The 24,374-nt window shown below is 40.2% G+C and overlaps 1 protein-coding gene across 2 annotated transcripts in view; it reads left to right on the forward strand.

Annotated features, from left to right (window-relative positions):
* Nucleotides 1-24,374, forward strand: part of Gabrb3 (gamma-aminobutyric acid type A receptor subunit beta3) — a 237,861-nt gene that overhangs the window by 189,215 nt on the left and 24,272 nt on the right. For both annotated transcript variants that reach the window (XM_004661947.2, XM_004661946.2), the window contains exons 5-6: nt 8,095-8,177; nt 12,130-12,267. In XM_004661947.2, coding sequence (XP_004662004.1) covers nt 8,095-8,177; nt 12,130-12,267 — 221 coding nt within the window. The remainder of the gene's footprint in view (nt 1-8,094; nt 8,178-12,129; nt 12,268-24,374) is intronic.

A 24,374-nucleotide genomic window follows, 5' to 3' on the forward strand; every position in this document is an offset into this window, starting at 1 on the left:
CTGATGGGCTTGCTTTTGTAGGTAACTTGATTTTTCTCTCTAACTGCTTTCAATAATTTTTCTTTGGTTTGTGTGTTTGGAAGTTTGATTATAATATGGCGAGGGGAGGTTCTTTCTGGGTTTTGTCTGGCTGGGGTTCTAAAGGCTTCCTGTATCTGTATTGGCACCTCTTTCCCAATTTGGGGGAAATTTTCCTCTATGATTTTGTTGAAGATGCCTACTATGCCTCTGGAGTGGAGTTCTTCTCCTTCTACTATGCCCTGAATTCTTATATTGGATCTTTTCATAGTGTCCCGAATATCTTGAAATTCCCACTCATACTTTTCTATAAGTTTGTCTTTCTCTTTGTTGGACTGCATTAGGTCTGTCACCTGGTCTTCTAGCTTACATATTCTGTCCTCTCCCTCATCCATCCTACTGGTGAGATTTTCTACAGAGTTTTTTATTTCATTAACTGTGTTCTTCATTGCTAGTAATTCTGACTGGTTTTTCTTTATTATTTCTATTTCCCTATTTATGTCTTGTATTGCCTTCTTTATTTCATTAAATTGGTGTCCTGCCTCTTCTTTGATTCCTTTGATTTCCTCTTTGATTTCTTCCTTGATTGTTTTCATGTGTTCTTTGACCTCTTTGAACATATTTATAATTATTCTTTTGAACTCTTTCTCAGGCATTTCCTCTATCTCTTTCTCTCTGGAGGACATTTCTGATGCATTAATACTTTTAGGTGGATTTATATCATCTTGCTTTTTAGTGTTTCTTGTGTTATAATGTATATATTTTTGCATCTTGGATTAAGTTAATGCTTGGATTTTCTAGCTAGCTGTGTATTCTTAGCTGTATCAATTGATTTGATGTAATATATTTTCAGGGTAGGACCTTAAGGTATTAGGTGTGGCTCTTAAGACTCTCAGAGTATCTACAAAGATGTTCTTAGGGGTTGAAATTCCCTGCTATAGGAGTATTCAAGCAGGCTGAGTGGAATAAAATACAGGTAGATTCTAAAATTTAACTAAACACTGTACACATTCAATCAAAAACAGCCCCGAGTATGTATGCAAGAGTAGTTATTATAATGACCAGATCTTCTATCAACGAAGAGGTTTAGATATCTGGTCTGTTGAGGGATCCAAGTCAGCTTGTGACCAAGTGAGACCCTTCCCTGGTGCAATCCCAGTTACCTTGGGTGATTTTGGTCTCAGTCAAGTTGCTGCCTGGGTCGTCGGGCTGCTGTTCTGATTTCTGGAGCTGGGCACTTGCTTTTCCTACGGGGCAAACCGAGCCGCTGCTGCTGCCTCTGCTGCTCTCATAGCTGCCACCACCGGAGCCACCACCGCTGCTGAAGCTGCCGCTGCCGTGACCACCGCCGCTGCTCCCCCCGAAGCCGCTGCTGCGGGATCTGCTGCCGCTGCCGCTCCTGGGTCCGCTGCTGCTGGGGCCGCTGGTACCGGTGCTGGAGCCGCTGAAGTTGCTGCCGAACTCTGCTCCTGCTTGGGTCCCGCTGTCAGCCCAAGTTGGCGTGGCCGGGTCCCGGGCCGCTGCTGTGTTCGCTGGAGCTGGGCTCAGGCGGTGGGGGAGGGGAGGGAGCCGCGGCTGCTCTGGTTGTCTTGCTGCTCCACGTGTTCTATCTCGCAGTCTTCTCCGCTGCTCGCTGCTGCTCTCCCCTCACGTTTCCCGAGTTGCGGAGAGCGCGGTGTGAGGGGAAAATCCCGCACCTGGCTTTTCCTGCGGCTCGAGCTGGTCTGGCGGTTTTCTGCTGCGCCGCCGCTGCGGCTTTTGGCCGAGCTGCCCAAGCTGCTGGAGCCGCTTTTCCTGCCTGTGCGGGCTCTGGATGCTCTATAACTCTTCTACTTCTCCACTGCCGCCTCAATTTCCTATACACTTCACTTTTTAGTAAAAGCGTGTATTTTGCTGAGTTTTTTTGGTCTTTTTCCCCCCTAGGTTGCTTTGGCGTGGTACCTACGCCGCCATCTTAACCGGAAGTTCCAATTCCATTTTCTTTCCAGTATTTGGCCTTCCTTATATCTTTTTGTTTGGTCTCCAAAAGGCTATATCCATTCACATCTTCGGGTATCTAAACAGATACAGTTTTCTGTACCTTTCTTTCTGGTGTTTCTACAGGTTCTCATAGAAGGCTACTTTGTTTATTCATAATGTTCATTCCAGTAGGGCATTCATGGGGCAAGGAGGTTTGTGAGTGAAAATACAGATGCATTGATCTCTGCTCTTTCAGTCTCCTCATGTGGATGCTTTGAGGATTGGCTAGTGCCCCCCCCCCTTTTTATCTTTGGTCACCATTTACTTAGGAGTCATCTTTTTTCTCTTAGTGGCCAAGTACCTGGTGAGACAAGATGTCAGACACAGCCTGCATGTAGTTTGAGTACATATTGAGTAACATTTTCCACCTTAGCACACTGGGATTCTTGTCATTGAAGACTTTCTTTAAACCTTCATGATTCCTGCATCTGATCATATTCTTCCAATTACTTGTCCCCAGGGACATATGTCTCCTAAGGCTAAGGAGGCTGAGAGCAGAAGAGAGCTGTTACTTTTGCCCTGTCTGGTGGAATATCCAGGCTGATGGAGACAGTCTATAGTATGTACAGTTCACTAGTCACCACCCAGACTGACATGGCTGTGGCTGTGGCAGATACACAAGAGGAACTGAATTTTTCACTTTATCGTAAAAAAATAAATAAATAAATAAAATTAACATTTGAGCATATGTTCCAGATAGCTAAGAGGCTACCATTTAGACAGAATTCTAGAGAGCAAAGCCCACACACCATGCCTTGGTGAGGTGAGCTGGTGACTGGAGGTTCTTTCCTGATTCTTTCAAACTGTTCTCCTCCCTTTTTCACAAGAAGGCTGAGCCTCAGATGTTTTCTGTAAGATTTTCTTAGCCCTGGAGGATTCCTTTCCAGGAAAGTGCTTGGGGATTGTATACTCTTCTTACTTTGGGATTTGCATACTTTTATCATCACACTACACACTGAGAGGAGTAAGTCAGCCTGTCTTGTTTGCCTAATGACCACTCATTTCACAGAACTGCTGTTTGTGATATTGTAATACAGAAGCAGATGTTTCTGGTTTAAGGTATTCAAACAAGGTATTTAGAGCCTATGGTCCAGCACTCTACTCCCAAGTATCAGGTTTCACTTCCTATCTATACCATATTCTTATCACTGGGGTTGCTGAGCAAAGGGCTCATGGCACCCTGGAAAACAATAATCCTGCTGGATGCTACCCTTCAGCATAGGTAGGAACATTTCAAGGATTCTGAAATACTTGGAAATCCTGATTGCAAACCAAGAGTAACTCATGAAGTACTGTTGACCTGTCCTAAGGTTCTGTAGTGTAGCAATGTTGTAAGCAGTTGGCCAGCACTCCAACAAAGTCTAGTATACCCCACTATGGTCCTCACTTTTGCTAAAAGCTGGTGAGGTCCTGGGTGTTGGCATTGGATTCCATTCTGCTGGACTTGTTTCTTCAGACCTAATTCTGCAGCCTGAGGATTCATAGAGATCACTTGATTGTTAAAGCACAGAATCTTACCCACGCATCTTCAGAAGTGAGCCCATGGAGGTTATCACAGAGCCTACAACCTCGAACAGTGCCCCTTGTGGGAGTGTTTGATTATATAGGTCATTGTCCCTGTTGACTCTAATGTCTGTGACCTTAAAGCCAAAAAGAGCCATGATAGGTTTCTCTTTCCTTACCAACAGTTTGCTTGAGTCCCACACTTCCCACTTAGTTTCAACCCCTGAATCCTTAGTGGGTCACTCATGGTGTGTGGTGCTGTTCTAAGTACTGACGAGATGGCTGTAGGACAGGCAAAGCTCTACCTTCATGGCCTCACTTGAGGACAAGGGGCCAGCTGGTGACCTAACAAATGGACATTCCCATTACAGATGGTGCAAAATGCAATGAAAGCTGTAAAATGGCAGGGTGTGGTGGTTGTCAAAGAGTCAGAACCAATTGGCAAGTTCAGGAGAGATCACAGGGTCAGGACAAATGGGATGATGTAGAAGAGATGATATAACCAGAACATTTTAATTCCAGTAGTCTGTGACAAAGCTGATCACGGAACCAGTGGCCAACCAGGGTCATCAGAATGAATAGACACATAATATCATTTTGGACACTGTGAATCTACGATCCTTACAGATGGGAAAAGAGACTGTGTATGTGATATGTGTGGAACCTAGGTTGCCCTTCTTTAGACTTTCTCAGCAACACCAGTGATAAGAATGCACATAGACAAGTCATTGGACATCACAGACAAAGATTTGTGGTAGTGAAGGTGCTCCAAACCAGCCAACAGCGATGTTTCCTCAGCAGTAATCAAGCAATCTCTGGAGAAATCTATGTTTGTGCAACCAAGTGAATCTGCATCTGCCCTTATGCACTTTAAATTGGTAGGTATATAAAAATAGACATGCTGATTCTAAATTATATACAATACAATTGAGACAAAATTAAAAGCCCTTCGACATATGGAAAGCTATGGGTCTGGGCCTGTTTGGCTCAGGACTCCTCACAAGGTTGTGTGGGGAAAGGATACCAAGGATGTTTCAAAACCCTTATCCCAGAATGGTGTCAGCAGGTGGACCATTAGATTATTTTATGCTTGTAAGAGACAATACATCTCTTTGAATCTTCATTGCTTACATTCTTATATATGTAACTCTTAAACATATGTTTACGCATGTGTTGATTATACACAGAATGCTTTGATGACCTACTCGATGATGAGTTAGGAAGCTGGATTCATTGTCACTACTATTGTAAGAACACTTTGGAGAATATTGGTTCTGTGTTCACTGTTTCTACCTTGGCATTTATATCTATATTTCTCTCCCTCATTGTTCATTTAAAATAAGTGCATAACTTCCTGAATAGACCTTTAGAAATTAAATATATAGTTCTTTTTTTAAATTATTTATTTATTTATTTATTTGAGAGCGACAGACACAGAGAAAGACAGATAGAGGGAGAGAGAGAGAATGGGCGCACCAGGGCTTCCAGCCTCTGCAAACGAACTCCAGATGCGTGCGCCCCCTTATGCATCTGGCTAACGTGGGACCTGGGGAACCAAGCCTCGAACTGGGGTCCTTAGGCTTCACAGGCAAGCGTTTAACCGCTAAGCCATCTCTCCAGCCCAAATATATAGTTCTTTTTAGGGTGAAAGAAATATCACAGATGCAGTAGGGTATACAGTTCTAGCTATCTACAATTCGAAACCATGTAACATTTGTAACAACATCACTGCCTATCATTTGTCACTTGTAATCCAGTTACTTGTTCTTTCTAACCCTTGCTTGTTCATCTGCAAATGGTAATAATATATTCTATAAGACAGTTGTCTTAAAGTGTGTATCATAGAACTAAAACACACTTAAGACTTATTATTGGACAGCAAGATAGTATAATATCACCCACTCCATAAGGCTGCCCAGTCTTCTGCCTACCCTTCTTTCCTCTCTTCTTTCCTTCCCTCCTTCCTTTCTTTCTTTCTTGATTCTCCTCCTCCTCTTATTCTTCATCTGTCTCTCTTTCTATCTGTCTGTAATGTTCTCTTTATTTATTTCTACTTTGAACTTCCAGCCTCCTTGAGGGAGATTATTTGTAAAGAAAGAATTTGTAGAGTAAAGGTATATTTTTTACTCCTTGGTCATCTTTTTATGCTTTTCTACTGAAAGGATACTCTGTGGCCAGAAAGAGTCTAATCACTGCTGTCTCAATATAAGGGCCAAAAAGGAACAGTTTCCTTTAAAGCCTCTACTAAAGGCCAATACCTTAGAGAGCCTCACCTCCTTGAATTGGGTGTCAGTTGTCAGCTGCACCATCATTCCTTGGAGATAGGTGTACTCACATTACAGAGGGTTGTCAAAGTGGAGCTGCATGCTTTTAGCAAGCTCTCAGAACAAGTAAAGAATTATTAGAAAAAGTATCAGTTTACATATGCAAGTCTTAGGATAAGACAACTGTAGCCCAGAGCCCATTGTGGCGTAACTGTCTTGAGCAGGTTCTATTCATAGGCTTGAGTTCTTGTTCTGGAGTCTGAAGTCCCTCCATCCTTCAGATTTCTGTCAAGTGTGTTAGTCAGTCGCATGGGAGGTCTGTCCCACAAGCCAATATGAGTTCCAGCAGTGAGGCTCTTGCCCTTCTGACTCAGCAGCCCAACAGAGCCCATTCGTTTCTTCTGTTGTCACCCATGCCTTTCCGAGAGTCTTACTCTCGATCCCAGTGGGGTTTTCTAAGCATTTCTTCCAAAGAAAGAAGTGTAGTGAAGCTTATGTTTACATTATTCCTCATGTAAATAGATAATAAAGCCCCAATGATGATTAATATTTCACCAAACCAACGACTTCTGGAGAAATATTAGACTGCAAGGGAAGCACAGTAGCTGGTGAATTTGAAGACTGAGTGCTCTCTATGGATGGAGAGATCCAGGGAATGTCTTCCACTGACTCTCAACTCCTTTGCTTTCCTCTGCTTCTGCTCTCCTGTCCAGTTTGGGAACAACATCATGAGCCTCTAATTCATGGTGCTGCAGCCATCTTCTCTTCCTATCACAGGATAATAGATTTCATGAGAGTACCTCCCTGCAGGTTGTTCTGCCTTTCTATTCGAGCCACATCATCATTCTCTGGCCAAGTAGTTAACAGTCCTTGGCTCACAATCCTACTGTGGTTCAATTAGCTTTCATAGTGTTGGGGAAGAGGTAGGACTCTATATAAATACAGTGTAAATCATGGTGGCCTGATGGTTCCATTTTCAGCACAGGCTTTGAGTAGGCGAGTATTTTTTTTAATATGTAACCCACACTGGCCTCAGACTCCTGATCCTCCTTCCTCTGCCTGTTCAGCAATTTCCTACTGGCATGCACCACCATAACTGACTAGTTTTTTTTTTGTTTTTTTTTTTTTAATGAAGCCGTAAACACATGTGGAAATAGACATTTTCAGAAGTATTTTTCCAATGTATGGTTGTTTTAATCACTGCTTGGTAGCGATGTCATCGTCTTTCATCTTGACATAAATTCATCTCATGAATTTAGTTGGAATAAAGGGAAATTAACCTACTGGAATTTGGTTTGTATTGAATGATAAATAAGCCAGATATTTTCTCTGAAAACAGATAGTCACATGGGGAAAAACTCAAGGGTACTAAAATTTGACCTAAAAGACAACAGAAAAATATTAGAACAAGCAAAAGCTTGGCCCAGAGTTCCCAAGTACAGCTTGTAGACTTGTAGCCTTGTTAGCCCATTCCATGGCAAATCAAATAACTCAGCTTAATATAACCAATAGAAAAGGAAACAAAAAGTAAAAATTGCCTCTAGAAATCCAGTTATACAAGGTCAACAATGCTCAATGTATAATTTTGTAAGCATTAAAGTTTTGGTTTTATGATGGTATCTATACTTAACAGAGTGTTAAGTGTTCTTAATACAAATCAGGTAAGTATGTGAAATATTACTTAGGGCTAGGTAGATGACTCAGTGGTAAAAGGCACTTGCTTACAAAGCCTGATGGCCCAGGTTCAATTCACCAGTACTCACATAAAGCCAGATGCATAAAGTGGTACATGCATCTGGAGTTCATTTGCAGTGGTAGAGGCCCTGGTATACCCATATTCACTCTCTGTGTGTTTGCTTCTGTCTCTCAAATAAGTAAGAAATATATTTAGAAATATTGCTTAGGTTAATATAATTTAGCCATTCCATAATGTACACATAATGCAGGACATCATATTGCCATGTATGTGTGTGTGTGTGTGTGTGTGTGTGTGTGTGTGTGTGTGTGTATGTATGTATAGGTATATATAATTTGTCAATTAAAATATTTAAAGTAAGTAAAGTTTAAAATTGTATTTCTTGTTAAAGTTAATCTATAGTATATTCATATAGACTAGTTAAAAGGGTTGTTTTGTTCATTCAAGAGGTTCAGTGTGTGTTATGAAAGGTGTTGAGTCAGATTACTTTGAGGAGGAGGGTCATACATGGGTATAACTCATATCTTCTAGAAACACTATGTGTGCTGTGCTACTGGGCACACCTTTAATGCCTCTCTTCACTGTGTGTTTCAGAATCACCACGACAGCAGCATGCATGATGGACCTCAGAAGATATCCACTGGATGAACAGAACTGCACTCTAGAAATTGAGAGCTGTGTGTATCTGTATCTGGTTTCCTTCCCTTGGCACTTTGCTTTCTGTTGTAATTTAGCATCTTTACCAAGACACCAGTAATGTTCTGAACTTTTTGGAGGGGGGCAACAAAATCACTTTATTCTATAATTACCTCACAAACATCACAGCTGGTTCAGGAGGCCACATAATAGTTGCCCAACCCAAACTGTACATCACATAGAGCCTCTGTGCATTTCTAAAATTTATTAATTTAAATATATATATATATATATATATATATATATATATATATATATTTTATTATTTCACAGAGAGAGAAAGAGAGCATGGGCACTCCAGGGCCTCTGGACACAGTAAATGAACTCCAGACATGTGAGCCACCTTGTGCATCTGGCATACATGGGCACTGGGGAATCATATCTGGGTTCTTAGGCTTTGCAGGCAAGTGCCTTAACCACTAACCTATCTCTTCAGCCTATGCACCTTCTAACTTATGAAAATTTAGCTGGGGAGGTACTGCAGTGATACAGTGCTTGTCTGGTGGGTATAAGGCCTGGAGTACCATTCTGTTCACAGGAAAAAAAAAATGTAAAGGATTAACTTTCTTCTCTGCAAAGTTAACTGTCCTATCAGAGAAAGACACATATATACACACATACAAAGGGGTGGGGCGGCAAATAGAGGATGAGAGCAAGAGACAGAAAGAAAGAAGAGAGAGTATGCGTGTGACAGAGAGAGAGAGAGAGACACAGTACAAAAGACTTCTTTATTCTAATCTGATTAAGATAGTCTGTTTGCTGTGCCAAAATAGAAGAAAACAAATGTTCCCCATCTGAGTCCATTCAGCGAGAAGAAAAAAAACACAGAGATGCAATTTTCTTACAATATGCTTCATCATGCATGAGTTGCTGTACTGCTGGGACCCTGGGCAGTCAGTGCAAAACTCATTTCCCATCCGAATCTCGGCCTTACAAACAGGCCATTTCTGCATTTGGGCAATTTTTTTCAATTTGAGGAGTACTGAGATGCTTTGTTGATAAGTCAGTGTTGAGTACTTCTGTGGGGGAGGGGTGAAGCTGCATCTTTTACATCTAGCAAGCAGGTGTCCTGTGTGCTACCTGAACTGCACCTCCTGGGACCCAGAATGCAGCCATTACTGTTAATGCTGGACTTGCCATAGACTGGTTTATTATTAGCCTCAATTAGATTGAGGCATGTCAGTGTTTGTACTGAACTTTTGATGGCTAAGTGACGTTGACTTTACGGTGTCACTGGAAGCAGTCCTGGGGAGGATTAAGAACTGCTTGAGCATAGTTATTTTTTGTGGGGAAGGGCAGCTGCACTCAGCCACACTGTGCCCCTCGCTTCCACACTACGTCACTGTCATGCTTTCTGACAGCTGTGATCTCAGAGATAGAGAATGTAAAATCATATCAAGTGGTGCATAATTGAGCATCTGGGGACATTTACTATTGAGCTCAGCAGGCTCTTAAGAAAAGATGATGATCCCTAACAGTACCTAGGATTATTCATGAAAGTTAAGTGGGTCTTGTGTGGCCAGGGGTATGAGCCAACGTGACCATGGATGTTTAGGGAGTAAATGTGGGTTCTGCTTAGAGTTGACCTGTGAGTGTGGTGCTGTCACTATGGCTCAAGGGCTTCAGAGGATGGGGGGCAAAAGTTCCCTCATTGTTATGGGCCTGGTCTGCCCTGCAGAATTTCATGCTCCTGCCCCTTGTGAGGCTCTGCCTCTACTGAGTTCATGATTCCTATAGTGTGTGAGGCCCTGCCCTGCAAAATTCCAGATTCCTGCAGTGTGTGAGGCCATTCCCTGCTGAATGCCATTCCTGAAGGGTTATGAGGCCCTGCCTGGCAGAGTTTGAGATTCCCTTAGTGCATGAGACTATGCCCTGCAGCACTTCAGATTTCTGCAGTGTGTGAGGATCTGCCCTGCAGCATTCCACAATAAAAGAATTTGAGAGGAAGAAAGGAATCTTCTACTTTTTTGTTAACCTAATCATACTCTCTTGTCCCCTTATTGGGAATGGAGAAAAGAAACATGAGGCATTATTTTCTTGGTGAGGACAAATTAGTTGATCTATAAATTTATCTAACAAACAATCCCTCTATGAGCTACTCTTCTGTTTTGTTTTAAATTTTGGTGTTGAGTTTTGGTACTGAGAATTCAAGGTTGTATGCATGTGAAACAAGTTCGCTACAACTGACCTGCATTTCAAGGCACTATGATAAATACAAATTTATGTAGAAAAGGCGAACACAATGCACAATGTCTGCCTTCATGGAAATTATGTTCCCCAAAAGACAGGAAATAGAAAAAAAGTCATTGATGCTTTAAAGAGGAGGGCATTGTGGTTGATTGTGGGCTTGCACTGGAGGTGGGGTTTCAAGGGGGTCTTTTCTAGAAGGTTTTAAGTAAACCAAGGTTCAAAAACACTGAGAAGAACTAACGCTGTGAAGACCTGGACATGACATCCTGCAAGAAGAGGACAGTTATCCTGAGCTAGGAGGGAAGGAAAGAAAGAGACACAGGGACCAGTATTGTAGGTTCATCAGATCCTTAGGAACAGTTGGACCTCTTTCGTCCATTGTACTGGCAAACAGTAGAGGCTTTCCAGGCATAAGAGTGGTGTGGTCAGGTAGTTCATTAACACGTGTTGTGGCTGCCAAGTCAGAATAGAACAGAAGGAAAGCAAAGGAGCAGATAGGAATGCATTGGTGTGGTTGCTCAGAGAGGACAGTGAAGTGATCTAGGGAGGTGGCATGAACTGCACGGGCAGCCATCCTTGCATCATTGGTTGATACCAAGGATCTCCTTCTTGTTGTATGTTCAAATCCAAAATCTATTATATTGAAATTATGTTTTTCATCAAATTCATGTCTTAATTGATCTTATTGAAAAAGTCAAAACTAGAGCTGGGGAGATGGCTTGGTGGTTAAAGCACTTGCAGGAAAAGCCAAGGGACTCGGGTTTGACTCCCCAGTCCCCACCTAAACCAGATACACAAGGTGGCACATACGTCTGGAGTTCATTTGCAGTGTCTGGGAGCACAAGCGCACCCATTTTCTGTCTCCTCTATCTGCCTATACCTAAAATTCTAGAACCTTGGGGAGGCAGGAAGATCCATGCCAGCATGAACTATATATATGAGACCTTGTCTTAAAATAAAAAAGAAGAAAAATGGTGGGGAAGGAGAAAGAAACATAGACAGAAAAGAATGAAGTAAATGTGATCTTTCAGGAGACTCCTGGGAGTTACCTATAAGTTTGGGCTTTATTTACCATTCATTCACTCATTCTCAAGGAGCATGGCCTGTTAATAACAGGAACCTGAATACAATACCAGAGCCTATTTTGGATACAGCTCTGAGTGTAATCACTGCTCCTTTCAATGAGACCACCTCTGTCGTGCTCCCAGAGGCAGTATTTCCTCAAGGAAAGACATCTTAAGGTATGAAGGCAGCACTGATGATCTATCTAAACCCATAGAGGGAACATGAGTCTCTCTGGAGAATTCACAGAACCAACTCCTGGCTGGATAACTCAACCCTCATATTTTCTATAGTTCTTCAGAGAAATTGTCATCTTAAGGATCATCCATCCTCCTCGCAGCACCATCATCCTTTGCTGTTTCAAAGTGTTTAAAATTGGGGATATCCAGGTCATCTTTAAAGTCATGTTTTACTCACAGAACTCTGGATAGAGGTACATCACCTTCAGTTTCTCTGTCTTTCAAGATTTGTCAAGTACAAAAACCATATTGCAGTGGTAGTATTCTAGTATTTCAAAGCTAATTCTTTAACAACAATTCTTGTAGTCAAGTACATGAGGTGATTCTTTAAATACTACAGAACCCTTATATTCATTTAAATAAAGATAACTTATTTGGTTGCACATTTTTACAAAACAATGGTGTCTCATACCCGCCACGCCCCTGTTTCTCCCTCCTTCAGATGGCTACACCACGGATGACATTGAATTTTACTGGCGTGGCGGGGACAAGGCCGTCACCGGAGTGGAAAGGATTGAGCTCCCACAGTTCTCCATTGTGGAGCACCGACTAGTCTCGAGGAACGTTGTCTTTGCCACAGGTGAGTCCTGAGTCCCTGCTCAGTCACTTTGCTATAATGGCTGACTGGGCACTACAGTCCCCTTGTGAAGCCAGTTGCCACTGGCATATAGTGCTGGCCCTTCAAGCGAACATTATGTCAGCATGGTCATACCAACAGCTCATGTCTGTTCTGATTAGTGGCTTTGATGGAAAGCAAGTACCACCTGAGAGTAGGCTACACTCTGAGGCTTGCTACAGAACACATAGTGAAGGAAGTGAATATATTAAGTCTGTATTTAATGACCTATGTCACATTCATCCTTGGTGCAGAGGCCAATGATGGCCTTGGAGGCAGAATGTAAAATAAAGAGAACACAGGGGAGGTGTTTGCTCTTCTCCAGCTAGCTGGGTCTCCCCGCCGTGGACCTGTACACAGTCACTTTGGTGATACAAACTGTAGTACCAGGTATTATGTCTCTAGATGCAGTCTTCTCTTAATAGAATTCAGTTAGGGTTTCCCTGGTCTGAGTTCCACTGCCATTTTGTTTCAACTATCCAAAGGCTGAGAAGGTATTTTCTTCCCCTCTCTCCTTGCTTGCTAAGGTTTTATAAGTTATTATCATGGTATGTTTTACAGCTTTACAGCTTTCTCAGGAGCTCTTCATTCTTGCTCTATGTTGAACACGTTCATTGAAATAACCAGTGGAAGTGCTTTGCAAACTGAAAATTGTAACAAGTCTCACAAACCCTGGGGTAAAAATGTTGAGTCAGAGCAGAGCAGATCATAAACCTGAGCAAAAGCAAATAGGTAAGTGGATGGCCCTCTGCTCTGGGCAGCAGTTATGATTCAGGTCTTAGCAGGCCTCGAGTAGTAGGCCAGAGGGAAAGGAGCATCTACAAAAGTGATTCCTCCATCCACACACTGCAGCTGGCTGGTGAACTAGCACAGGGTCTGGCCTTGGGAAAAGAGAATAAGAGCCTTGCCTGTGGCATTTCAGTCTAGGCACTCACCTTTTAGTGATATACTCCTAGTGATTTTGTGTCATCTTTCATCCACATGGTGCTTGGTGAGAAGACATGGTAAAAGAACTCACTGAAACACAGCCAAGGGACAACATGAATGGTTTGGGAACCAGAGTGTAAGTTCTATCTCTGCTGCTGTGCAGTAGTGTGACCCATGGCTCATTATCCAGCTTATCTGTGAACAGGAATAATGACTTTCTTGAAAGTAGCACATGAATTAGTGCCTTGTCTATACTGAGCCATGATGAATCATCTTCAGATACATGGCACCTGTAAGGAGGAGTATTTTGAGAAATCTGAAAATCAGTTATTCTGGTCCATGACTAGAGTTCTGCACATTATAAATATTTCAACTATTGGTGACCTGGGTATGTTGGCTCATACCTATAATCCCAGCACTCAGAAGGCTGAGGTAGAAGGATAGATGGGAGTTTGAGGTCAGCATAGAGTACATAGTGAGTTCCAGACCATTCAAGTGAGACTTTGTCTCAAAAAATAAAAAAATAAAAAAAGAATTATGATTGCTGTATCTGAGGTATCTGAACCTTTATTCTTTGTTTAAGGGGTTCTTAAAATTAGAGCTTGCTGAGGACTCATACTTGCATCCTTGTACACTGCTCAGTGCCAGTTCTACTAAGTATACTGAAATTTGCACAGCCACTAAATGGAGAGAGGAAGTTGAACTGTTATTGCTAGGCATATTCAAATGAATCATTTCTACAGGTAATCTAGCTGCTATGACCTCAAGAATGCCATGTCCAGAAGACAGTGTTCCAACACTCCTCCTCCTCTTCCAGCACTGATCTTCTTTCCTTCCCTTCCTCTACAATGTGTCCTGATCCTTGAATGGGGTGATGTCGATGTCCTATTTAGGGTTGAGTATGAGGATTCATATGCAGCTAATGGTTGATGAAAGAGAGAAAGGTGTTTTCTTCAGTAGTGAAGGCACTGGTAAGGTGTCTGTGCTCTGGTAAGAAATCTTCACCCAAGCTCCTATAAAAAGCCCCTAATGAAACTCAACTGGTCACAACAACAGAATCAAAAACATTAAGCTAGAAGGGAAGCAAGTTGGAAGGGATTAGTGGGAATAATAGAAAAGGCAGGGCAAAGGGGAGAATATGATTGAAGCGAACTATGCCCATGTATGAAAATGTCATAGTAACACTCATTATCATGTGTCATTAATATGTCCAAATAAAAACAATAGTAATGATGGTGTGAGAGGGCTGCAAATGCAGCTTAGTGCTAGAACAGTTGCCTAGTGTGTACAATGACCCTGTATTTGATTCCTAGAATCAAGAAAAGGCAAAAGAAAACAATGAGGAAGGAAGGATTGGAGGGATGGAGGAAGAGGGAGGAAAAAGGAAAGAAAAGCTGTGCCCACGAGAATTTTAACAAATTGTCCAACATCACTTTATAGACTTGAAAATAGGCTTTAGCTACATTGGTAAGACATTTCTGTAAGAAAGGATTCAAATTTTTCTTAGGCACTAATACTTTCTAAAGAGACTTTGAAAAACAGATATCATAACATTAGCATTAATATTTATGACTTTTATGTATGTACATATACAGGAAAATGTTAGAAATGCATACCTAAACAAATAATCAGTAACAGACTATCAAGTAACTTCCCTCATGGCAAGAAAGAGAATTTCTTCCTTTCTATGTCCCCCAAAACACCAGTGTCTTATTCTCATTTTCCCTGTTTTTAAATATTATTTAATGGAATAATAGAGTTTGGATTGTTTTGTTGCTATTTTGTTTAATTTATCTTTCTGTTTAAGCTCTTAAAAATACTTTTATTTTTTGTTTGAGAAAGAGAGACACAGAGAGAGGTGAAGAGTGAGAGAGAGAATGTAGAAGTGCACCAGGGCCTCTTGCCACTGCACGCTAACTCCAGATGCATGCCCCGCTTTGTTCATCTGGCTTTACATGGATTTGGAATTAAACACAGGCCATGGGCTTTGAAAGCAAGTATCTTTACTGCTCAGCCTCACCAGCCCTAAACAGGGCCTTTTAAAGAATCTCTGTCACTATGGTTCACTTATTTTCTTCACTATTCTTCTGTGTAAATAATCACTATTTATATAACCACTCTGCTTCTTATGTGCATGTATGTGTAATGCTGCTATGACCATCTATGGATATATTGCACAGGTAAATATTAAATATATACCTAAAAGTAGAATTGGGAATGCTCAAACTTAATTGGACATGCCAAACTGCTTTACAAACTAACCAGTCTAAGGTACATGAATGCAAGAAAACCCCAAGGTCTCCCCCTGCCTCACATCCTTGCCAACACTTAACACTGAAGTGAGCAGAAGGTGCTATCTTGTGTTTCTCACTTCCATTTCTGTAGTTACTAATAAGGTTGAGCACCTTCTTTTGGTTCTGACTTAGGGATTTTCTTAAATTACCTGTCAGTGCAGATCATTTTCTTAATTAACTTCCATTTTTTATTAATTTAAATTATAGATTCAACTGTGTTATATAGGGTGTGTGTGTGTATATATATATGTATATATGTGTATGTATGTATATATATTACAGAAATAACTGTAGATTTAGGCCTACAAATAGTTCCCCTGGAGTTTCTGCTTGAGGCTGGTGTGCAGCTTGTATTTTCAACACCTTCTGTCCACCTCCATGGCTGTGCAGTGATGCCTGGTCAGAATAGCTTGGGTGCATGCCTGGGTCTGCGCTGAGATCTGTTCTGTGCTGTGCTTCACTTACTCATCTTTGCAAATCAAAGCACTCAAATAATAAATTGATTAATAAATAATTTACCCAAATAAGAAATTTAATACAATAATTAACTATGATGCATTAATAAGAAAACTACTTTGTATTGAATAATCTTGTTATCATACTTACTACTCCTAATAACTTATGCTATTTATTTATTTATTATTTGGTTTTTCACGGTAGTGTCTCACTCTAGCACAAGCTGACCTGGAACTAACTATGTGGTCTCAGGGCGGCCTCAAACTCACGGCAATCCTCCTACCTCTGCCTCCCAAAGTGCAGAGGTTAAAGGTGTACACCTCCATGCCTGGAAAATAACTTATTTTAGATGGGGCTTTTCTTCTTCCCAACACTATAAGGATTTTAATGTATTTGGAATCTGTTTTCTCATTCTAATTTCTGTTTACTACCATCTCTATATATTAACATCAATACATATTTAACCCCAAACAATATTGTTGCTAAATAAATATTCATTTAGATATAATTATGTAATTTTTTATTATTCATTCATTCTTTTATCTCCAAATCTCTCTGTGAATGTTTTTCTTCTGTCTAAAGAAGAACACTCAAGTGTATTTTCACTGAGTGTTGTGGCACATGCTTTTAATCCCAGCACTTGGGAGGCAGAGATAGGAGGATTGCCATGACTTCCAGGCCACCCTGAGACTACAGAGTGAATTCCAGGTCATCCTGGGGTAGAGTGAGACCCTACCTCGAAATAACAAAACCAAAATAAGAGTATATTCTTTAATATGAGTCTCCTGGTAATTAACTTGTGTGACTATTTTTAAGTGTAGATATAGGACATTTGTCAATATAATTGGTGATACTTTAATAATTGATTCTGCTTCCTGTAGATGCCCTTCTGTTTTATGTAGTCTTTGGCAAGCTTCTTCCCCTGGTGGGAGTCAGGGGAATGAAAGCCAAGATTCCACCTCTGTGAGTGCAGAAATCCCATCTTGAGCTAAGTGCTTTGTGCAAGTACAACTGACCCAAAGCAGAAGGGAGTTGGTGTGGCTATCTTTCTGAAGCATCTCTCTCAATTTTGCTTCCAGGCCCCATGAGTCTATCAGACATTCTTCTTAGCTTCCATCTCCCTCTTCCAAAGCTACAGTTATTTGTCTCCCTTCTCTCAGTTTGTTTTATCTCCCCAATCTTGGTGCAGAATTTGCTGCCTTGTCATCTTATAGATTCTGAAAGCTGATATACTTAAATTTTGTCACTTTTTCCCCATCATTTCCAGTACAATCAGTCCTTCATCCATGTAGTACCATATCTATGGACTCAAATAACGGAGGCTCATATATATCTTAGAAGAAATATTTCATCTGTACTGAACCTGTACAGATGTTTGTTCTGGTTGTCATGCTACAAACAGTGCAGGGTGGAGACTTATTTATGGAAGGGCCCACGTGGTAACAGATGCCTACAATCCCAGTGCTCCTTAGGCAGAGGCATAAGGATCACAAGTTCAAGGCCAGACTAGGATTCAAACAAAGGCCCTGTTTAAAAAAGAAAGAAAGAAAGAAATGGACAGATAATTTGCATATTTTTCTATACTTTGGAAGCAATCTGAAGGTGATTTAAAGTATACAAAAGTATGCCTATAGGCTCTATGCAAATACTACATTGTTTTATTTAAAGAACTTGAGTAGCCATGGATTTTGAGATTCATAGGCACCCCATGAGCAGTCTCTCACTGAAACCAAAGCATGACTGTATATGGCGATCTATTCTGTAGATGAACAGCTGTTTATGGCTGTATGTGCTGTCCATTCTGTAGTACCTCAACATACCCTTGCATTTTTTTTCAGAATATCTATAGTTATTTCAGGATCTGTCTCTTTTATGTTTAACTATGAATACATGAGAGTAAAAATTGTAAACATTTCTTACATCACATTATGTAAAACATGAATATTTAATTCTGTATTCTGATATTGTGTAAAGAAAATAAATATTCATTGAGCATAATGTGCTTTTGAGGAAAGTAATTTAAAGCTCAACGTGAGGTGCTTTTTAACAATGAGTAGCTAAAAAGATATGTGCAGAGCATTGGAATAACATACAAGTCAAGGAATCAGTCTAAAAGCCAAACTGGATCAGGTTTTCTCATAAAGCCGGCAGGGCTTACATGGCATGGTGCACTTCCACGCTTTTTGACGGGTACTGAATGTGTGTCTTAAATAGTGGCAAGTTTTTCAATGTCCCCTTTTGCTACATATGAAGTTTGTTCTTAGCTTTTTAGTTTTCTTTGAGCTAAAGGATTAAAACTTTTGTAAGATACATGTAGAGCAGGTTATTTAACATACTGCACTCTGTGTGTGGGGGGGGGGTGTCTGGCATGTGTGTATTGTGGTGTGTGATGTGATGTATGCATGGCACAAGCATTTAGAGGGCAGGAGATAATCAAGTTACCTTCTTCTGTCTCTTAAATGTAGATTTTTTTTTTTGAAACACAGTCTCTCTCTCAACCTGCAGCCATCCTGTTCTTGATCAGTGAACCCCAGTGATTTTCCAGCCTCCTCCCAACTTATTATTTTACATGGATACTGGGAAATTGTGCCCATGCAGCCGTCTCAGGTCCTTATGCATAAGTGGCAGGCACTCTTACCCACTAAACTATTTTGCTAGCCTATAATATGCATGTTTAACTGTGCAATATTTCTCTTACTTATTTCTGCTTTAAAATTAGAATACTGATGTATTATAAGTTTATTTCAAAATACATTAGTAAAAATTAGAATAAATAGAAGGCTCCAAAGTGAATGATGATGGAGCATTTCAGTTAAGAGATGAATTTCCAGAATATCTTCTTGCTCATAACAAATTGTGAACTTTCCTTGAAGTCCATTTGTCCCATTGTTAATGTATGCATCTACTTTTCTTTTTACAATTCCATTTGTATAGGCTAAAATATTAAATTTTACTAAGTTCTTGTGGTCAAATTATTGTCCAGTGGGTCTATAAGTGAAGATGTAACAGGTATAGAGATGATGTGTAAAAGAGTAAATGAAGAGTTATCATCTGTATTTTCTTCATAATTGAACTTAACCTTAAACTCTAGAGGCAAATTGGTATTGCCTTCTTCCCCCATTTTCCTTTATTGGAAACTCTAAAGACCATTAATTCACCTGCATTTCCTGGATGGGTGGGATACTACCACAGCTCCTGAGTAAATGGTCCACCAGAGCATAACACTCCTGGTACAAAAGAGGAACTTAACCCCCCTGCTCACTGCTACAGAAGTACTCCTGATGTATGTCTCAATATAAAACCCAGTGTTTTACAAAGCCCTTCATCTTTCATTATCTTACATCTTCTTTACAAAAATAATTACCTGGGCTAGAGAGATGGTTTAGCAGTTAAGCGCTTGCCTGTGAAGCCTAAGGACCCTGGTTCAAAGCTCCATTCCCCAGGACCCACGTTAGCTAGATGCACAAGGGGGCACAAGCATCTGGAGTTCATTTGCAGTGGCTAGAAGCCCTGGCACGCCCATTCCTTCTCTCTCCCTCCCCCCACTCTCAAATAAATAAATAAAAATAAACAAAAAATATTTTTTTTTAATTTTTTATTTATTTATTTGAGAGTGACAGACACAGAGAGAAAGACAGATAGAGGGAGAGAGAGAGAATGGGCGTGCCAGGGCTTCCAGCCTCTGCAAACGAACTCCAGACGCGTGCGCCCCCTTGTGCATCTGGCTAACATGGGACCTGGGGAACCGAGCCTCGAACCGGGGTCCTTAGGCTTCACAGGCAAGCGCTTAACCGCTAAACCATCTCTCCAGCCCACAAAAAATATTTTAAAAAATAATAACCTACCTTCACCTTTTGGAGTTGCCTTTAAGATTCTAGCAAAGACTTTTAAGTATGTTCAATAGTGAAAACATTTTGATTATTAAAACGGGAAGATAAAGGAAGAAAATGTGCTTTTGTTGAGTGAACGTTTGGCCAGATCTAACTTGTTTTGAATATGAATCAGGTATTTTTATAGTGGTCATTATATTGAGATTTAAATCACATTCACACTACCTCAAAAAAACAAAAGCAAAAGCAAAATGTTCAGTTCAGTGGTACACACTGTGTTTGTAGAAGTGTGAAACCGTGAACACAATCAATTTTAGAATGTTTTTACTGTTCCACAAAAGAAACTATGATTCCTCCAGCCTGCTTTTCCTAATCCTAGATGTCCACTAACCCACTTCCAGTTTCTGTGTGCTCGCCTCTTCTATACATTTCATATAAATGCATTCATAATATTTACACTTTTATGACTCACTCCTTTCACTTGTGTCATTTTTAAAGGGTTTGATACTCACCCATGTTATGTTGTGAGATATTCAGCCCTTTTATTGCTTAATAATAGTTTATGGCATGAATACATTTGGCACTTCTTCTTTCTGTAGTTAATAGACATGTGAGTTGTTTCTATTTGAGAGCTATTAGGAAGTATGCAGCTATGAAAATTTGTGTGCACATTTTAGTGTGGACAGGCTATTATTCTTTCAGGAAATGAGCTCATGGACTTAAGAGTGGAATTACTAGGGTGTATGATACTTTATGTTAACCTTGTTTCCTAAAGCAATACACTATTTTTACCTTCCCACCAGAGTATAAGTGATGTAATTTTCATGTCCTGTCATTCTGATCATGTCCACCCTAGTAAGTAAGGATAGTGTCTTATTGCAGTGTTGATTGGTGCTTCCCTTATATATATGATATTAAGAATCTTTCCACTTGGGCTAGAGAGATGGCTTGGCAGTTAAACGACTTGGCCACAGGGCCAAAGGACCATAGTCCAATTCCCCAGGACCCACGTAAGCCAGATGCACAAAGTGACACATAGGTCTGAAGTTCATTTGCAGAGGCTGGAGGCCCTGGCATGCCCATTCTCTCTCCATTTTCCCCGCCTCTCTCAAATAAATAAAAATAAAATATTTTATAAAAAAGAATATTTTTCACTTAACTTTGGCTACTTGTCTATCATCTTTGAAGAAAACCCTATTCAAAGTTTTCTCCCAGTCTTTAATTCAGTTATTTATACATTTTGTAAACATTACTTATATGTTTTAGATATAAATTCCTTACCAGATATATGGCATGGAAATATTTATCTCTGTACTTTTTCTTTTCAATTTCTTGGTGGTATCCTTTACAACATGTTTTTAATTTTGATGAATTATAATTTATCACTCATTGTATTCTTGTCCAGATTTTGTTCCCAAGGAAGCACAGGGTCTGTGAGATTGATCAGCCTCTCACACAGGAATAGCTTAACTAACCTAAGGCTGCATTTCAGAGTTGCTTTTAAGATTCATGTGCTTAATTGTGAGAACACTTTGATTACAGAAGAGGAAGAAGAAGTAAAGGAAGATGTTTATACTTACTGAGTGTGAATTTTGGGATCAGAAAGTATTGTTTGCACTAGGTGTGAACAAAGCCATGTAATCTCCAGAATGTGCACACAGTAGTTATCTTCAGCACCAGCTTATTACATGGCAGGATTGCAGACATGGACCATCACACCCAGCACTATTTTTAACTTTAGGCTATATTACAAACTGGAATGTATATTGTAAGTCAATGCGGCAGAATGCTGAAGGAACCAAGAGCACTACTAAGTGCTTCTCAGGCAGTAGTAGGAGAGTCAGTCCCACAATGACTGCCTTGATGGGGAAGAGGCATGTGGTAACCAGGAAAATTTCACCTTGTTATTTCAAAAATATATTGGAATGGCTGCTGTCACTCTGAAAAGCTGATGCAGCACTCATTTTTAATGAATTCTTCAAAAATATCAAGGCCTTGAGAATGATATAAATCAAGGCTGAATCTGAGATCCAGAGCTTTCCTTTTGGCATAGCGCTTAATTCATCTGGGGAGAAAGGATTGAGATGAGCATCTTGACTAGATAGTTTTGTCAAGAAAGCCCTGACTTGGAATTATGCACTATGTTCAGGGCCTGCACCTGTCTGTTGGCTTAGCATTTACTGGAGACCTGCCCTTGTCCACATTGGCACACAGGCACCAAATCAGGGTTCTGTGTACTTCTGTTGTAATTTTTAAACTTTTTTTACTATCTAGAAGGATATTATCTTCATGCAGTTTACTCACTGCTTCTTCATTTTATGTTATTAGCCATTGACTATAGTCACTTTTTAATTTTTACCATAGGTAAGGCTAATGCCCAGGTGTTTGTTTGACTTTGCCAATATAAGGACTCCTTAGGGTATATATCAGGTACCTAAAAGACCAGATCTCTCATCTAGAGAGCTCTATTGTGGCATCTCCTGACTCTGTGAGGTCCTTTTACCTACAAAGCACTCCTCCGTCCCATTCTGAAAGAATCTGTTCATCTGCATCTCAGTTTTTTAGAGGTATTCTACCCTCAATCACAAAACCCAATGCTCCAGAATGCATTTGTATCTCCAGTTTTGTGCACGCCTCAGTGTAACCAAGGCTGGTTTTGTATGAAGTGGGTGGGGTCCTCAGCAGTACGCATGTCCTCACTCCACCTTTGCATGGATAAAATTATAAAACAACAGATCTGTGATGAACCTATATGCAGAGAGCCTTATTCCATTGAAGGTTTGGGGGGGGGGGGGGGAAAAGGTCAACAATTTGTGGAATAAAAACTAAATGTAGATTTTACCTCATGTCAAATCCAAAATAACTGCCAGCCCTCAAAATAGACTGTGGGTATGTTTTATTTTGAATTCAGCTAAGACAAAATTTCACATTTAACAACTACAAGAAACCTGGTATGGTGTCACACTTCTATAATCTCTACCAGCTGAAGTCTGAGGCAAAGGTATCAAAAGTTGGATGTCAGCTTTAGCAACCTAGTGATATCATGATACAATACTTTTTAGACATAGGTCGGGAGCTGTAGCACAATTTACAGCACTTTCCTGGTATGTTTCAGGCCCTGGGTTCAATCTATAATACTGAATGAGAATATGAAATAACACAAAAGTATAATCCACTGGGAATATGACCAAATTGCAATGTGTTCATATATTAAAGTTCTCAATAAAAATAAATGAATCTCTCTCCCTCTCTCTCTCTCTCCTTCTTTCTCTTTGTCACTCTCAAATAAATAAAAAATTTTAAAAAATAAAAATAAATTGGCTGGAGAGATGGCTTAGCAGTTAAGTACTTGCCTGTGAAGCCTAAGGACCCTGGTTCAAGCCTTTATTCCCCAGGACCCACGTTAGCCAGATGCACGGACACATGCATCTGGAGTTCGTTTGCAGTGGCTGGAGGACCTGGTGTTCCCATTCTCTCTCTCTCTCTCTCTCTCTCTCTCTCTCTCTCTCTCTCTCTCTCTCTCTCTCTCTCTCCCTCTCCCTCTCCCTCTCCCTCTCCCTCTCCCTCTCCCTCTTTCTCTGTCTGTCTGTCACTCTCAAATAAATAAAATAAAATAAAATAATGAAACTAATAGATGCAATTACATGTAAAAATATTTATAGGCACCAACTTAAACCCATTGTGAATTTTAACACAAGTAATTGGAACAATGCTTGCTGACAATGCACTCAAAGGTTTGTACTGAAAAGATCAAAATGGAAATTAAAATAATGATAAGGTGAAAGCAATAAGAAGAAAAATAAATGACAAAGAAAAAATCATGAAATAACTAAATTAATCAATACATATAACACATATAAGAGAGATATTTGACTAAAGAAATTAGGGCTGGGATATACCTCAGTAGTAGAGCTCATCCTTGAAAGGAATTGAAAGTGCATGTGTTTTTCCCATGAGAATGAGCAAAAGATAGGAGTCATATATTGGTGTCATAGTTGCAAGGTAGGAAGAGCCCTAGAAAGTATTGTGGGTGGTGGTACATATTTCTTGATCCATTCACAAAGGAGATTAACATATATAAAAGTCTCAAGCACTGGCCCAGCAATTAATCTCTTTGTGTATTTATCCTAAGGAGGTAAGTCTAAGTATAGCAAAAGAGCTTAGCATATAGTTATTCTTAAGACTACTATTTATAGTATTGTAAAAATGGAAATCACCTCAATCTAAAACATTCAGAAATTTATATTTATAAACCATAGATTTCACGTGTTTCCATCTGATGGAAAATTGGGAAGAATTTAAGTTGCATTTATACATAATTTGTGACAATTATGATAATATTGATGCTATGTTGACATTATGATCATGCATTTGATCTGCGCCTCACAGAAGAAGCTATATACAACACACACCAAGCTCCCAAAATGCCAGGCTGTTCAGTGGCGGGTATGTTAGGCAATTCCTTTTCCTTTTATGTAATCCTAGCTGCCAATACAGTTAATAAAGAAACCCGGGGCTACAGTCAGTCAAATCAACATAAAGGTGATATTCCTATGAGTGAATG

Source organism: Jaculus jaculus, chromosome 3 (assembly GCF_020740685.1).
Source record: "Jaculus jaculus isolate mJacJac1 chromosome 3, mJacJac1.mat.Y.cur, whole genome shotgun sequence".
Taxonomy (NCBI): Eukaryota; Metazoa; Chordata; class Mammalia; order Rodentia; family Dipodidae; genus Jaculus; species Jaculus jaculus.